At 44.7% G+C, this 17,120-nt stretch overlaps 2 protein-coding genes across 2 annotated transcripts; both read left to right on the forward strand.

Annotated features, from left to right (window-relative positions):
- Positions 1–1,807: 1,807 nt before the first annotated feature.
- gpr156 (G protein-coupled receptor 156) lies at positions 1,808–16,152 on the forward strand. Its single transcript, XM_071907443.2, has 10 exons — positions 1,808–1,985; positions 4,940–5,092; positions 8,398–8,525; positions 8,621–8,756; positions 8,912–9,022; positions 9,782–9,907; positions 10,278–10,373; positions 11,069–11,305; positions 12,369–12,527; positions 13,394–16,152. The coding sequence occupies exons 2-10, from the start codon at positions 4,976–4,978 to the stop codon at positions 14,738–14,740; spliced, it is 2,457 nt and encodes an 818-aa protein (XP_071763544.1). The 5' UTR covers positions 1,808–1,985; positions 4,940–4,975; the 3' UTR covers positions 14,741–16,152.
- Positions 6,352–8,013, forward strand: LOC139918157 (E3 ubiquitin-protein ligase TRIM21-like). Its single transcript, XM_071907441.2, has one exon. It carries the CDS (start codon positions 6,352–6,354, stop codon positions 8,011–8,013), a length of 1,662 nt encoding a protein of 553 aa, XP_071763542.1.
- Positions 16,153–17,120: the final 968 nt, after the last annotated feature.

Raw genomic sequence — 17,120 nt, forward strand, 5'->3', positions numbered from 1 at the left:
TTACCATCTTATTGGTCAGCGTTGATCCCTGGTAACCTCAGCAGAACGACACGTGTCCCGTTTCATTCTACCCACCCTCCTTTCCAGCTTCTCCTCTTTGACTCCAGCTCTTCAAGTGACCACCCTCTGTCCCGGGATGAAATATTCACGCTCCTGGTAATCTGAGCGCCGGTGCGTTCCACCTGCCGTTGGTGCAATCTAACTTGAACCTGATCTTGGGGGAAACATGATAGTGATCGCCACGCTTTGGGTGTAACAGAGCTGGCAACACTGTTTCAGCGCTTCAATGGGGTGCTAACATGGTGGCATTTGATCTGAGCTCACAAGTTAAAATGTTGAGTTTACAGGCTATTGTCCCATATTCTGCTTGGGTTCACTTGCTGCGCGTCACAGTTTTGCCTCTTTGATATGTTGATTAAGGTATTGCTTATCGCGTTTTAGTGTTTTTTATGACCTGAGGACATGGTTATGTTATAGTTAACAGAAGAAACAGTCCATACATTCTTCTCATCATGCTTCTAGTGAAAACCTAGATGCCCCTCTAGGTAGTTGATATTGACTTATGGGAACCCAATTGCAAACGTCACAGCTTCTCTCAGGACCTGACTTGATTTGTTTAACAGTGCCACCCTTTGTTGTTCAGAAATAACAGCAGGGCTTCTGCCAGCATGCAAACATTTCCAAACCATGCTGAGAAACCACATGAAAAACCACAGCGATGCAGAATAAAACTTCCAGTTAACTGAGTGTGGACACAGATTCCCCACCATCCCAAACACAAACACACTCTAGAACCAACATGAGGGTTTATATGTGTGTGTATGTGTGTGTAAGGGGGTGTCTGGGGGTCTGATGACCGGATGAATGAATATCCATATATTCTTCTGTTCTCTAATCATGTGTGCCTGTGTCTCGCTGCCTCTCTCTCCCCACATACAGCTGTCAGTAGCGGTGACACTCCCTCGTCAGGAATGACCCTGTGTGTAGGCTCACACTGTAAATCTCTGTGACGTCTTAATAACACCTTTATGCCTCCTGTGGCTGACGGAACAAACGCAAAGATATTTGTGCCTGCTCACTATACATAGGGAGTAGCTCTCTTTGTCTTTTTACATTATTTAGTTTTGCCTTCTCCGAACCTGCAGTTTTTTCTGATATCGGAAAACAAAAAAAACTGACGTGTGTTTCTCTTTCCACTAAAACAAGTGCTGTTATTCAGTGCTGTTTATTTGCACTGTGAGGGCAGACGCCCCTCATGTGCCACCCTGTCCCACACGCCACCCTGTCCCCTGGGGCCCCTGCTGTCCACACACACTGTCATAACCCAGCCAGATGACAAGCCCCTGCACCACACTGCTGCTGAGAAGGATTTGTGTCTGTATTTTGCCACAGGAGACAGTGCTGGCCCGATAGTGACTGCTCCCTTTCCTTCACTTAGTTCTTTGTTCATCCGAGAGAGAGAGAGAGAGAGAGAGAGAGAGAGAGAGAGAGAGAGAGAGAGAGAGAGAGAGAGAGAGAGAGAGGTGTTAATGTATTGCAGCATTATCCTCTATGGAACCACCACCTATTAGTGTGTACCCACGAATTTGCTAAAAAAAAAAAAAAGGCAAATGTCTACACACGCACACGCACACACCCACACACACACACACGCACGCACGCACGCACGCACACACACACACACACACACACACACACACACACACACCTCCCTTGAATGACACACACGCCTCCCTCCTCCTGTAGCTCCCTCCACGCTCACATGAAAACTCCGGCAGTCTGGTAAACTTTTCCTGAGTGACAGGATCTGCTCGGTCCGTGGGCAGACAGTTTCACGAACAGATCTACTCGATGGATTAACTGCAAGTGTGCAGCTATGGGACCCGTGTAGCTATGGCAGATAATAAAAAACTTCCTGAGATTTGCGCGATGGAGCCAGCAGCAGGACGAGGCGTTGGGACCCTCCATGCGCCTTGGAGACCGAGGTTTGCTCTTTTAGACTTTCTTTTTTTTTTTTTTTAATTCGCTTTTCTTCATCATACTGTTTGTAAGCGGTTTGATTTAGTGCGATCTTTTACCGCCAGATCGATGAGACTGATATCAATAAGTGAGACGCAGGCGGTGGTGCAGTTGTGAGCACATGTATTTGCGCATCTCTTTCACCAAATAGGATTGTCTATATTAACCGATGATAAACCCGCTGGTAATGGAGATTAAGACGAGTATCACGCATTTATATAGATCTCACACAGACGCAAGATTATATTGTGCATCTTAACATTAATAAGCCTAAAATATTACCAACATTTTCAGTTGTGATCTTCCCTCACGAAAAATCACTATATTTTTACATATACAGTGTGCCTGTGGTAGGCCTATTGAGTTTATAGTGACTTTATGGTATTTGTTTTATTTCCTATGATATCACTATAATATTCCTATAACATTCCCATGGGCATTTTATTGTATTCTAAAATTATAGGCTTACTAGTTCTTTTTCGTAAGGGGGTTTCATTTAGCCTATTTGATTTTTGTTATGGCACATGATTTAGCACTGATGCAGGTTTATGAGTTAAGATCAAATAGATCCTTTGAAGAAAATCAACGAAGGCAGGTGATAATTTAGAGCTAGTCAGCACCATGCGGTCAGAAATGATTTTGTGCTTTTTGGCTTGAAGCGGCATTGCTGTGCCAATAATTGCATTCTAACTCTTGATCAGCTTATAGAATAAACTGCTAAACGGATTACTGGCTGAGGAGGAATGTTTCAATATTGGGCATGAACCGGGTCTCACTTTGCATTTGCGTTGAGCAAACCGGCGTTACCGCTCTAATCTTGAAAGAGGGACAGCGAGATTGACAGGACAATGAATGGACTTAACTCCATTTTTTCATGAAAGAAGTATTGTAAAGGCCATGTAAGACTTGAGTCTGGCTCTCTAAGCCTTGAGGCCTGACAGTAATGGCTACTATAGAGCTACTCATAATGTTTAAATAAATTAAAGTAAAATGAGACTCAGTTAAAGAGAGGCCCAAGGGCAAACGAGCAAGTGAAAGCTAAACTGAGCAGGTTGCAGGCCCGCCTTAGATTTAAGTAAGACATTTGCCTTGTTCCAAGGCCACAGGTAGCTCAGGAATGACTTGCGGTTTAGCCTTCAGGACTTCAAAAGACAGAGACACTCCTCATGACTATTCTGAACTGTCAAAACATGTCCGTAAAACCAAGTCAGGCCCAGGAATGGGCCTTGTTCTTGATGCTTACACAGTGACCCCCATGGCTGGATGTTGACCGACCTTTGTTGACCTCTGCAGGGTGGCGGGCTTTTCTGCCAAGTTGTAACCTATGGAGACAGGATTTTGAAAAACTGCCGGAAATGCCTCCCTCCACCGGTTTTTCCTGTGGGAAGCAGCAGAACTGTGATCTAAACTTGGAAAGTGACGAAAGGACATGAAGCAGGAACTCCAGACATTTCCCAGATATTCTGCCCAGGGGGCCTCATTGTTCTGTTGACACCATTAGACTATACATTTTTTTGGAAATGGGTCACTGTGCGCTTTGCTACATAACCTACAACTATAAGGCCATTCAAATAACTTATGTGCTGAATGATTTATGGGGCTTAGAGAACATCTTCGTAGAGACAGGCTCTGTCTCATGTCAAGTGGATTATGCTTCCTTGCAATATCCAAATCCAATTTTATTTCTTGATTTGTTTTGACTGACCTAATTCCGACACAGTTGGATTCCCACACTGTTTTGCTGGAATCCCATCATCCACCCATCCCAAAGCCCTAAAGGTGTCTTAGTCACTCCACAGACAATGACGAGGCATGTGATACCCAGTAACACGCTACTCATGTAAACACACACCTGTCTGAAAACTGTACCGAAATGCACGGGCTACACTCATGTAGGCCTTACATGCTCTCAACATGTGACTGAGTCAGCAGAGAGTACACAGAGTGTGCGGACCCTCGGGTCTGTAGAAGTCACAGCTCAGACTGTCAGGTGATACCATGGTTTATAGCCAAAACTGTAACATGTCAGTGCAGTGCGGGCATCCTCATAAAAATGCCTCAGGTGTCTGCGGCAAGAGTGACAAGTATTGTTTAGTGATACTTTTATAAGTTTATGTCTTGAGTCTCGATGACGTACATAACACGGCTGGTTGCAGATCCTAAGGCCTTCAGTGGAATTACAAATGATAGCTTTAGTATTGCAACACTCTCTCTCTCTCTCTCTCTCTCTCTCTCTCTCTCTCTCTCTCTCTCTCTCTCTCTCCCTCTCTCTCTCTCTCTCCAGAGTGTGATCCTGTGTTGGGTGGTTCACCTCTGTGATGTCATGCTAGTGGAAATTGAGGATAAGCAGAAACACACAGGCTTCCTGTCACACAGGCACACAAGTCCTGGCTGCTCATTGTGTTTTGTGGTGAGGCTTACTTGACGCTATATATTAGATTGATCGGGGCAGTTTGTTAGGAAGTTATCATGTCATTTTAACCTTGGTGTCTATTGTGTATTTCTGGAATGTGTCATTTTTTTATTAGTCATGTAAAGTTTTTATGTTCTTTTCCTGTTTGTTCCACCCCCTGTCTGATAGCACTGCAGTGCAAAATCCCATCCGCGCTTCCATCACTCCTCCACACAGGGACATTTGTGAGAGCACCACACTGTGGTGGCTATCAGTCTTGCATGTAAAACTATTAAGTGAATGGTAGACCTGGAAATAGTAGCAGGACTTCAAATGAAACGGATTCCCCAAGTCTTCTGTTCCTTCTGTTTTGGAGTTCAGTCTCATTACTGAGAAGTATAAAGGTGCATTGATCAAACTGCGGATAAGGGATTTATGGGTTTGTCCTCTGAATGGATGAATGTGACTACTTCCACAAAGAGCAGTGTGTTTCATTTTCATATGCTTGTTCATTTATTTGTTCCTCAGGATGTGCGTGTGAAAGCAGGCAGACCGGGGCTGATCATGGAGTCTGAGCTGAACTGCAGCTCCCAGTGTGACTCCCAACTCTGCTTCATCCACTCAGGAGTCAACAAGCTGGAGGGCCTGGACATACTGCAGAGACTATGCACTCTCAGCACGGTAAACTGTCACACACACAAAGACACAGACACACACACACACACACACACACACACCTGCTCTTCATGATGAGCTTCAATTATAGCAGGTACCAAACATGATATGTTCACACTCCTACATACACACACATTGGCAAACACATTTTATGAAAAAAAAAATCTCTTACAGCGTGGCTGCCCAACACGAGGCTGGGGCCCCACCACAAAATATTTTTGGCCTTCCAAAAGGTTAGATGGTGAGATGATATTCTATATGGTCTAGACTATATGGTCTAGCTATTTAAATTAATATCTGTCTGATCTGTTATTTTGAAACTGCTTGTTACAAGGCGTATCAACAAGCACCTTGATGATACAAGACTGAATCACATTCACTTCTTACATATACAAATAAACAATAGCAGTGTTTGTCCACCTGTCTGCCGCCCTTGTGAAACTTTGGCCTACAGTGCCAAAAAGCTTGGCATATCTGTCTTATATCACCAAAAACAACAACGCAAAATACACCAAATAACAGCATAGAAACATGTGATTTACCACTTGAGGAGTCAATTGAACAGTAGAGATCGGGAAAGGTTATGGGGAAGGGCTAGTGAAGCTATGTATAGTACCAGCACAGTTCCCTTTAAGAACAGAGAGCAGAGAGCCAAGCAACATGAGGCAGGGGCAAGCAGTCTAATGTGACTTTGTAAATAGAAACTAAAGTAGTAGAGAATCCAATACTGTGTGAGGGAACACAAACACTGTTTCCCACAGAACTCTTCACTGTACTTACTGTATTTCTCCAAGCTACACCACGGATCAATCAAGGTGAGTTGAGTCTTTATTTCTGTCTTGTTGTTCAGTGTTTGTTTATGCATCCACACCTCTCAAAGTCCAGATATACTGTAGGGGAACGGAACAGTAGGGGAACACTGTGTTTCAAATTATGTGCTAATTATTATTATTTGCTTATTACATGCTAATGCATTATATGGCAAGACTATATTGTAATGTAATTTCACAGCCCCTCGTTATTATTCGTCTATTGAACTTGGTTAGCGGACATGAAAACGCCTCATCGTTTGCTAAAATGAAATATCCTTTGATGAAATGTAACACCATACATTTGTTGCTATTTGTGGAAGCAGACAGCTCACTAGGCACAACTGTTCCTAAGCCTAATGGTCTACTGGAAAGGAAAAAAATGCAGTTTAGGGACAGGAGCCAACTTAATCCATAAAATCCCATCTGCTTTTATTTCTGGATGTGTTCCCAGATATGGCTTCCGCTGGCAGTCTGCTGTCTGAGGAGCAGTTTCTTTGCCCCATCTGTCTGGATGTGTTCACCCAACCGGTCTCCACTCCTTGTGGGCACAACTTCTGCAGGGACTGCATACAAGGATACTGGCAGAGCGCTAAACTGTCGCAGTGCCCCGTGTGCAAGCAGAAGTTCTACAGGAGACCTGAGCTCAAAGTCAACACCTTCATATCAGAGGTGGCCGCTCAGTTTAAGAAGTCTGTGGAAATTAAAGATGAAAATGGAACAGCTTCTAGTACTGTGGACCAGCCCTCGGTGCAGTATGGAGAAGTTTCATGTGATGTGTGCAACGGGAAGAGGGTCAAGGCTCTGAAATCCTGTCTGGACTGTTTGGCCTCCTACTGTGAGACTCACCTGGAGCCCCACCAGGTCCTAGGCACCTTTAAGAAACACCGCCTGATCAACCCGTTGATGAACATGCAAGACAGAGTGTGTAAGAAGCACGAGAAGCTGCTGAACTTGTTCTGTAACACTGACCAGCTGTTTGTGTGTCAGATCTGCATTAAGAAGGACCACAAGGGCCACCGCACTGTTCCTATAGAGGAGGAGAGCCGAGAGAGGAGAGCTCAGATGGGGAGGATAGGGGCAGAGGTGCAACAGATGATCCAGGACCGCCTGCAGAAAGTCAGCGATACCAAACACGCGGTGCAGCTCAGCAGAGGGAACACAGAGAGAGAGATTGAGGACAGCTTGCAGGTCTTCACTAAGCTGCTTCACTCCATCCAGAGAGGCCAGGCTGAGGTGCTGGAGGTCATCGAGGGGAGGCAGAGGGATGCGGAGAGGAGGGCCGGGGGAGTCATCGCGGAGCTGGAGCAGGAGATCGACGAGCTGAGGAGGAGGAGCGCCGAGCTGGAGCGGCTCTCGCACACCGAGGACCACCTCTACCTCCTCCAGAGCTTCTCGTCTTTCTCCGCACCGCCGGCCGCCAAGGACTGGTCTGAGGCCGGCGTAGAGAGCGTTGTATACGTGGGCACAGTGAGGCGAGCAGCCAGGAGAGCGGCATCTCAGCTGGAGGAGACACTAAAGGCCGAGGTGAAGAGGCTGTGCGAGACAGAATTTCAGAGGGTCCAGCGGTGCGCCGTGGACGTGACTCTGGACCCCGACACCGCTCACCCCAAACTGGTGCTGTCTGACAACAAGAAGCAGGTCCATCACGGCGACGTAGCGCTGAGCCTCCCTGACAACCCAGAGAGGTTCTACCCCGGCATTAGCGTTTTGGGGAAGGAGGGTTTCTCCTCCGGCAGGTTCTACTACGAGGTCCAGGTGAAGGGGAAGACGGAGTGGGATATCGGAGTGGGACGGGAATCGGTCAGCAGGAAAGGAGGGAACATGCTGAACCCTGAAGGAGGCTACTGGACCCTGGGGCTGAGGAACAGCAAGGACTACTGGGCCCTCACCAGCCCTCCTACCCCCCTGCCGCTGGTAGAGAAGCCCCAGAGAGTCGGGGTGTATGTTGACCTGGAGTGGGGGCAGGTCTCATTTTACAACGTGGAGTCTGGCTCTCATATCTACTCCTTCACCGGATACTCATTCGATGAAAGACTCTTCCCCTACTTTAACCCCCGGCGAAATCACGGCGGGGTCAACTCAGCCCCTCTCATCATCGCCCCTGTCAACATCTGACATCTCGACTACTTCATGAATCCTTTCAGTTATTTTTTGTTTTTGTTCAGTGTTTTTCACATAACAATGAGCAAAATTCTTTCTTTCTGTGATGTTCGTTGCTGTGTTTGCCTCAATAAAGTTTTGCTTGCTTTGATGAAGCTTGTTTACTCTTCTTCCCCTCATAACTGCTTTTACTTCTATCATTCACAAAAGGCTATATAACAAGAAAAGAAATTCAAAATTCTTGCACAATTGAAAGAGAATCACTAGGACAGAAAAGAGTTTACAATAGATATTAATTACATCAAGCTATGTGGGTGTATACAAACTATCTCTATCATATTTTGTGATCATTAAAGCGTGTGTGTGTGTGTGTGTGTGTGTGTGTGTGTGTGTGTACAGATGGCAGTGGAGCTCCCAAGGCGGTCTCTCTCCCCAGTGCTGTGTGCGGTGGTCTGGACGCTGCTCTCCTGTGGCATCCTGCTGGCTTTCTGCTTCCTCCTCTTCACCCTGCGCTTCAAAAACAACAGGTGGAGTGCACAGAGAAACATATACATCTGACACACACATACACACACACTGACAAAAATAAACTGATTCTTTGTGTGTATATGTTCTATATCAGGATAGTGAAGATGTCCAGTCCCAACCTGAATGTGCTGACTCTGTTTGGAAGTGTCCTCACCTACAGCAGTGGCTTCCTCTTTGCTATTGATGAACGAACACACTCGCAAGGTGGAGCGTCTGGAGCTGTGCTACAGGTGAACACCCCCGCCTCCCTCCATCCGCCATCATGTTGTTTGTTAAATCACTGTTGTCTTAAGTCTAAGGATCCTGATGCACTGGTTTCACTTCACTGGTTGCTTAATAACCAGTTATGTCATTTTAAAGATAATTTTGCATTGGTGTCTCCCAGGCTCGGATGTGGACTCTGTGTATTGGCAGCACCCTGGTGTTTGGACCTATTCTGGGGAAGACATGGAGACTCTACAGAGTGTTTACTCAGCGGGTTCCCGACAAGAGAGTGGTAAGCATGCTGCTCTGGCCTCCTGGTGGCAGTGTGTGTTTCCAGCAGGCACACAAGATGCTTACTTTTGTCATCCAGTCACTTTCTTATCAGTGGGCAGGCTCACATTGTGGGTGGTATTCTGTAATAGTCTGGACGCAATCCAGCCACAATGCACGTATGAGCAAAGTGGAGAGATGAGTAAGGAGAGTGAGATAAAGTATTGGAGACTCAGATTTAAATAAATACAGCAACAGCAGATGCATAACAGAATTTTCAGGCCAAGAAGCGCAGATCTGTATATATTTCTGTTTATTATTTTTTCTATGACTGACTTCCATAGGTTCCTATCATTGTAATCAGTCATGTTCCAACAGAGGAAAATGTGCATACTGTATAGAAAGAAGCCTATTTCCTAAATTTCTATTTACTTACTGTATATACCACTGTCTTTTATGTACTACTTTTTGAAGAGACCTATTCCCTAAATGTATACTATAATTTTTCTTTTAAATCCTAGTTTTATAAATTTTTGTCTTATGTTTAATGTGACTATACTCAAGCAACCCACCAAGTCAAATTCATTGTATGTCCAAATTTAACTTGGCCAATAAACCTAATTCAGATTAGGATTCAGATTCTGATTCTGACAGAAATGCACTCTCATTATATCAGACCTTTATGATCAGATCTCAAAACCTGTATTGAAATGACAGGAGTGTGACTGCAGGTGGGTGAACATACTGCATGAATGAAATGTGTAAATGTGTTGTGTTTCAGATCATCAGGGACATCCAGCTGATGGGCATGGTGGCTCTGCTGATCCTGGTGGACATGCTGGTCCTCACTGCCTGGAACCTCACAGACCCCATCAGGTGTTCCCGGTCTGTTGGAGCTGTCGTCAAGGTAATCTGCTGGTGATTTTGTGGTGTTTTATATACGTATATATGATATTTTGTTGTAGCTTTTCTGAAAATTGCATAGTTGCATTGTTTATTTACAGAGCAAAGTGTGAGGATTGGCAAAAAAGGAGGACAGATTTGTAATTATGTGCTTATTGACAAATTATTTGATCAGAATATGTATTGCTGTGAAATTGTGATGATTTGGGAACGAGGATGTCCTGGTGACTGGTTAAAATTTCAAGGACTTGTGCTGTTAGGCAGGAACTCTGCATTAGTGTAGAACGAATTATAGACATGGGTCTGTGTTGGTGCTGTTTCCAAAGATGATCGGGTTTCTTCTCACTGATGATGTGTGGTTCCTACTGGTCTAGGTGGTGGAGAAAGAGATTTCCTATTCTTTGTCTCAGCTGGACTCCTGTTCCTCTGTTTACTCAGATCTGTGGGTTATCATTATCGCCATGCAGAAAGTAAGTAATCTACGCTTTGTTCAAATGTAAATATAAAATGGTAATTTGGAGTTCTTTGATTGTTGATATGACACGTTTCATATATTCCATGTTGTTTGGTGTGCTCAATGTGCTGTATATATAAAACATGAAATTATCTTTTTCCAGTGCAGACATTAATAAAGTCTGAGTGTCAAATTGAGTACTTAAAGAGACGTTCCACCCTAAAACAGAATTTACAAGGATTTGAGATGGTTAAGTCAATATTTGTGACGTCAACTGCTGTATCCCAAAGATACCAAACAAAACAACCTAACAACAGACTCAAATCTGAGATGTCAAGTGACTCACTGGAATTGCTCCACTGACAATGGATGAAGGTTTTCAGGTCATACAACAAAATGCATTTTTTATTTTATAGTAGTGCTTACAGTTCTGAACCAGAGAATGTGTCTATATTCACAGAAAATTGCCCTGGGCATTGGCACAGTTTGTCCATGAAATCAGTCTCTCATCCATTGTCAAAAGAGTATCTCCAGAAAGAGTCTCTTGTTGACCTAGGACTACAAATTAACATCTTGGCTAACCTGTTTCCATTTTCAGGGAAGACATAGAACTCTACATTTAATGAAAACGATGTTCATTTTTTTTTACAGTGTAGTTTTTGCTTTAAAGATTCCTTTTCATCTTGACTTTGTCCCTCCATCTCTCTCTAGGGTTGTCTTCTGCTTTATGGGACCTATCTGGCTGGGCTGACCAGCAACGTCAGCCACCCTCCAGTCAACCAGTCTCCCACCATCATAACAGCGGTCAGTTTGGTCACCCTGTCCTCGGCTGTGGCTGTCCCCGTGTCTGTCTTCCTGCAGGCCTGGCCCAACCTGGTGTACAGCACGGTGGCTGGAGCCATCTTCATCTGCACACTGGCCACCAACTGCCTGCTGTTTGTGCCTCAGGTGAGAGAGACAGCTTTGGCCTGTGTCAATATGAAAATTTCATAGTACCTTGACTAAAATTATCTTGATATACAGTATTATCTTGATAATTATTAATAACATGAAAACCTTAAAAACAGGACTGTAATATGCTACTATGCTATTACTATGGACCCTATTACTTTGCTATTACTATGCTATTACTTAAAAACTATCATATCAATCACAAGACATCACTTTTGGCTCTCTCTTTTGGGGAAAATAAAACATCAATGACAGACGAGCGCCACCGTTATCGCGGTGGTCATGGTAATAAAAATTAGGGGCGGTGTCATAACCGTTATGGGCTTTTACTGCGATATATAGTAATACCGGTTGTTGTCCCATCCCTACCGCTGACATCTCCTTGTGTCTAGTGATGACAGTGGAACACTTTTGTGTAACGTCCCAGAAAAAGTTTGGGAGGGGGATTTTATTTCTGAGGCAGAACTCTCACGCATCTCTCATTCTGAGTGTGAGACAGAGATGCTTCTGTTTAAACCACATGCCAACACATTGAATGGATAATATGTCTGGCCACCAGCATTCCAAAAACAGACATCCAGTCAGTCGGTCAGACAGACAGACAGAAACCATAGATAGACAGACGTATGACAGATACACAGACATATGATTTTCCCTTTTTGTTTTGACAAGCCTAGTAACCCATATGACTGATTGTGGTGCCCACACCTCGGTTCCATGTGCGTGTTAGTTTCCCATATCTAATAGTGGAGTGTGACTCATACATAAGTTGTTCATGAGTCAACACAATGTAGGCTGTGCCAACAGCTTTATGACTCTGTAAGTGGCTGGCAGTGGGCTTATGTTACGATAAAGGAATGCGTCTTCAGTGGAAAGGAAGGAAATGTTTTAACAATGAGCAATACGCTCAAACACACACCTGGTGATATAGTCCGAGGCCATGGTCCTGGAAACCTCCATTATTATAGATTATATTTACAGTATATCTGCAATGTAGTGTAACCTACTATACATTTTTTCACCTCCCCCAATCTACCCACACATACACACACACACACAGCTGACCCAGTGGCGGCAGTTTGAAGAGGAACACAACAATCCCAGTCAGATGGCCAAGTATTTCAGCAGTCCCAGTAAGAGCCAGCCCTCTGTCTACAGCCAGGATGAGGTCTACTACCTGCTGGGGGAGAACAGCTCCATGAAGAAGCTCATCAACGAGGTACTGCAGAGCTCTGTCACCACAGTGTCTGCCCTTCAACAGGAACATCTCAAAATAGAATTCATATGTGCTGCTCTTATGACCCTAGAATTTATGTATGTTGATCCTAGGATAGGTTTGTGCCAATCATCTAGGTCGCCCCTGTCTTTTAAATTATTCCTGTCAGTGTAGTGGGAGATATGAGGGTTTGTTTTCCTGCCATTCATTTAACTTCCACAGACTTGAAGATTGCCCAAGCTAAATGATCCATCACAGTAAACATGAAGCCTTAATTTGGTCTTGTCAAAGTTTCTGTTTAACGTTATGTCATTGTGCCCGACTTGAGTGTTCATATCAGTGTGCGCATTACGCTTACACTCTGCTTACTGTCAATCACCTGACACCCACAGGAAGAAATGGAAGTCTCCACTAGGAAATAGTCATTACTCAAATTATGTCGCCTTACAGACTTTATTGTCACATCCATGTCTTTTTATTTAGGGCGTCTTTGTTAGCCGGGACAGGATTTAATTTCAAGCTAGGTTTGACACCTTAAAGTTTGTATTTTAAAATGCAAGAAAACAAGTAAATAAAAAAAATAAAAAAACTAATTACATACAGCATGCATTGCAAATTGATTAGGGGAAATTTAAAGTAGACAGAAGTAAATGGGCTATAACTCTAAATGACAGCAGTATTTAATAATACATTGACATGAACAACTTTCTCCCAAAGCATGACTACACTTTCTAGCTTTGGGACAGATTTGTTCATGTCAGCTAAATTGAGGCTGAACCATCCAAAGTAAAGGGACTAACATTATGCAAATTTTGTTTTCCTGTGTATCCCCAAATGTTCAAGCTCGTGTTTGTCATTCAATTTTTCAGAAGAACGCCGTGATCGACAGTCTGCAGGAGCAGGTGAACAACGCCAAGGATAAACTGCTGCGCCTCATGTCTGCCAGCCAGTCCCACGAGGACCGGGAGACGGACTCCTCCTCCACCAACCTCAACTCCTCCTCCACTCAGACCACAGTGGTTCATTCCGAGTGCCCCTCCTCTCCCCTACCTCGGAGAGACACCCAGTCCCTCCTCTCGTCCTCCCGTCTCTCCCCCTCTCCCGCTGCTACTACTGATTCATCTACCGCTCCACCTCCCCCTGCTCCTCTCTCCACGACCCCCATCACTGCTTCCTCTCCTCTCCCGGCCGATGTGTGCGCGGGTGTGACTCAGAGTAGCGTCTTCCAGGCTGGCAGTGAGGCAGCGGAGGATCTCACACAGCCTGTGTCCCCACAATCCTGTGGCTTACCCAGGATAGGGACCAGGACAGCAGGGGAGACCATGCCCGTATCTCCACCCAGCTACGTCACTTCCCCGCGTTCCCTCGGAGGCTTGAGCCCTTCTCAGGCGGAAACTTCAGGCTGTCACGGTGACCCGACATCGCAGATGGGGTCGGTTGTCAGGCCGACGGGGTTCGTCAGCAGTGAGCAGCTGCAGGAGATTCTCCAGGAGTTGAGCGTGGATGCAGTCATGGAAATCGCCCTCCGCTCTCCTTCTCAACCAAACTTTACCGAAGCCTCCCCCATTTCCCCTCTCTCCCTGCCGCGCTCCCCTCATCCTCCTGTCGTCTTCCGCTACCCCAGCATCTCCCCTTACGCAATGAGGAAACGCCGGCCTCCCTTCCACTCCCCCCGAGGAGGTTTGTCCCCTCCCTGCTTCTACCCAGGTTCGGAGCCTCCTGGTTGGGGGAAGAGGCGGGGCAGACCCCAGAAACCTAGCAAACACCCCTCCAAAACAGCTCCGCACCCTGACGGGGTCACTGTGGACACCGCTGCCCTCCGCCTTGACAACAGTGACCTAGAGGAGGAGGAGGAGGAGGAGGAGGCGGAGGGGCGTGGAGCGATAAGAAGGTGCAGGAGGTGCGTTTCAAGGCCTCACAGATGTCCGGGACAAGGCCGCGCGGCTCCGGCAGACGTGGAAGCCGGCGGCGAGGACGGGCAGCTCCGGAGACACGTCAGAGACTCCTGTGGGTACTGGGACTCGGACTCGAGCAGCTCAACGGACTACTGCTACTACCACCGGCCCTTCTGCGACTCCTGTCTGCAGCGGGGCTCGCTCGTGTCCTCGGACAGCTCCTCGGACTCCTCGGACAGCGAGTACGGAGGCTACGCCGGCCTCTACCGCTCCCCGCACCCCGTGGTGTTCAAAGAAGACCTCAAACCCACCTTTGTATGAACGGAGGTTGTGCAATTCTAAAGGCCCAGGGGTCAAATCATTCATGAATTCACTTAGTTCTTCAGTAAGTGCACTTTACATTTGCGTCAGTTGAGTTCATGTTCTGAAAAACAGCGGAACACTGTACAGAATTGGCTTCCAGGCTAAGACAGGCACAAAATTCATTATGCATGATGCTAATATGCATCCATCATGGCAGTCTGGAGGGTAAATTGACTTTAACTTTCAATAGTAATGTGTTTCACATTCTATATGAAGAGAGTTTTTACTGTTCGCTAAAAGGGCTGATAGTCTTGAATCTTTTTCAGTGCACCATAAGCAAAATGGGATGGAGCAGGCCTTTTACTCATGACAGGATTGTGAAAACCAATCTAGCTCAAACGCACACAATGCTGTTTACTTTTTTTCCACATAAATATTACGGCATTACATGTTGTATATTTCTGCTGTCAGATGAAAATCTCACATGTCCAAAAAACGTATGTCTAGAATTATGAAAAGTAATACATTTTGCAATTCGCATCAAAGCATTTTTGAAATTACAGGATGTATTTTGAAGGGATTTTGTGGGTACAAAGGGTAATGAAACTTACTTTATTCTGAGATGATAAGGTACATTTTCAATTTAAGTAATAAAATGAGAAACCCAGAAAGCAAAGTTACAAGGTTTTCACACAACAGTAGAAATACGCACCATAACAGCTACTATGCACATATTTATTTGAATATTTATTTGTAAATGTTTTAGTGTATATTACTTAATTTTCTCCTTTTTATTATCATACATGGTCACACACATTCCTTAAAATCTTGCTATGCCAGTTTGTTCTATGATCTGTGGTTTGTAATTCGATTGAATTTAATTTGGTTGTTTTATAACTTACTGATCTCACCACCATAGCCTTTACAGAAATGCAAAACAGGACATTTTGTATTATGTAGTAATGAGTAAACAAGCGCTGGATTTATTGTTACATACTTACCACCTGCAGTGTAACTGGTTTGTGGAACATTATGCCTACACTGTCAGAGCATGTCTACATTTGGTGATGACAGGTCACTTTTAACGTCTCTGTACACTTGATTATATTCCCAGTATTATCATTATGCCTCAATAACAGTATTTATTGTGCTACTACTTTTTTGCTGTGTGAGTCGGGGGAGAGGGGGGTATTTTCAGTGTTTCTCCTTATTGTGTTATTCCTCAGATGTTGGACTGGTCATGACCTTCAGGCCCTCACCCATCCTCTTTCAAAACAGGAGGGATCACACATCAAGTTCATCCCATAGATGTTTCTGAAAGTATCTTGTTTGCACCACAGCATGGCCAGCTAAACAGAAACTATCTAACCCATGGGCTTGGTGTAAATACAAAACCTGACTTTGCCTTTCCGATAGCTTCTCAGAATAAGAATATGGACCATTCACCATGCTATGTGACCATATACAGTTAATCATGACTAAACCAAGATAGCTCATGAACACAAATTCAGGAGTTTTCATGATGTTTCATATTCCTGCAACACTGACACAAAATGGAACATCTCTCTCTCTCTCCCTATCTTTTCCCTATTTCTCTTCCATGTCTTGCCCTTCTCTCTCTCCATCTCACTATCTCCACTCCGCCTCTATCTCTCTATATCTGTTTTTTTTTTTTTTTTTGGCTAATGGCAAAATATGTGTTTGCCGGGGGAGGTGTTGCTATGAAGGGAAAACAGTGTCTTGCATTACTTCCGCTCTGCTGCCTGTTTTTGAGATGCTGCTGCTCTTTATTCTGCATCAGAGCCATTGAAGGGCAGCCTGGGAGAAACTCCTTTTGATATAGAGCATAACAGACAGAGTAAAAATAAACAACACAAAAGACGCACTACCAGCATCATTGTGTGGGAGAAAGACTTTCCTACCAAGCTGAGATGAGAGAACCAGCATTCTGTTTCATTTATCATCAGATTACAGAATTGTGTAATAAAAATCATAGCAGCCAACATCGATTGGCAACAGTGAATTCACCAAACATGACACAATATTCTTTATAAATGTGTTATTACACTTACAATGATGTTCACATTGGTGCAGGAGCTGTTGGTGCTCAGGCCCTTTGTCTGGCATTTAGGTTTTACAGCCATATAATAACATGGTTGTCCACTGCATCCTTGAATGTTTATTCCTTGTTCTCCATGTCCCCATCCTGGCAGGATAAGCGCCCGCGTCTCTCTAAATGAATAATGGATGGAGATTAGTGCTGAAAGACCTCACCTCTAAAGCCCAACCGTGAGGTGCAGTTAGGCTAGTGTGAAGAGCATAAAGGATAAGGATGCAAAGGGAAAGAGACCTGGGGAGAGCCCTAATAATGACAAGGCAGCTATGTTATCCAAAACAC

The sequence above is a fragment of the Centroberyx gerrardi genome, chromosome 10, assembly GCF_048128805.1.
Source record: "Centroberyx gerrardi isolate f3 chromosome 10, fCenGer3.hap1.cur.20231027, whole genome shotgun sequence".
Classification (NCBI taxonomy): domain Eukaryota; kingdom Metazoa; phylum Chordata; class Actinopteri; order Beryciformes; family Berycidae; genus Centroberyx; species Centroberyx gerrardi.

Bases quoted from the DNA above. Each gene is read 5' to 3' on its own strand.
- gpr156 (XM_071907443.2), top strand. From the start codon at position 4,976: ATGGAGTCTGAGCTGAACTGCAGCTCCCAGTGTGACTCCCAACTCTGC. The intron at 5,093-8,397 runs GTAAACTGTCAC...GTGTGTGTACAG, and splicing joins GACTATGCACTCTCAGCACG to ATGGCAGTGGAGCTCCCAAG. The intron at 8,757-8,911 runs GTGAACACCCCC...GGTGTCTCCCAG, and splicing joins CGTCTGGAGCTGTGCTACAG to GCTCGGATGTGGACTCTGTG.
- LOC139918157 (XM_071907441.2), top strand. From the start codon at position 6,352: ATGGCTTCCGCTGGCAGTCTGCTGTCTGAGGAGCAGTTTCTTTGCCCC.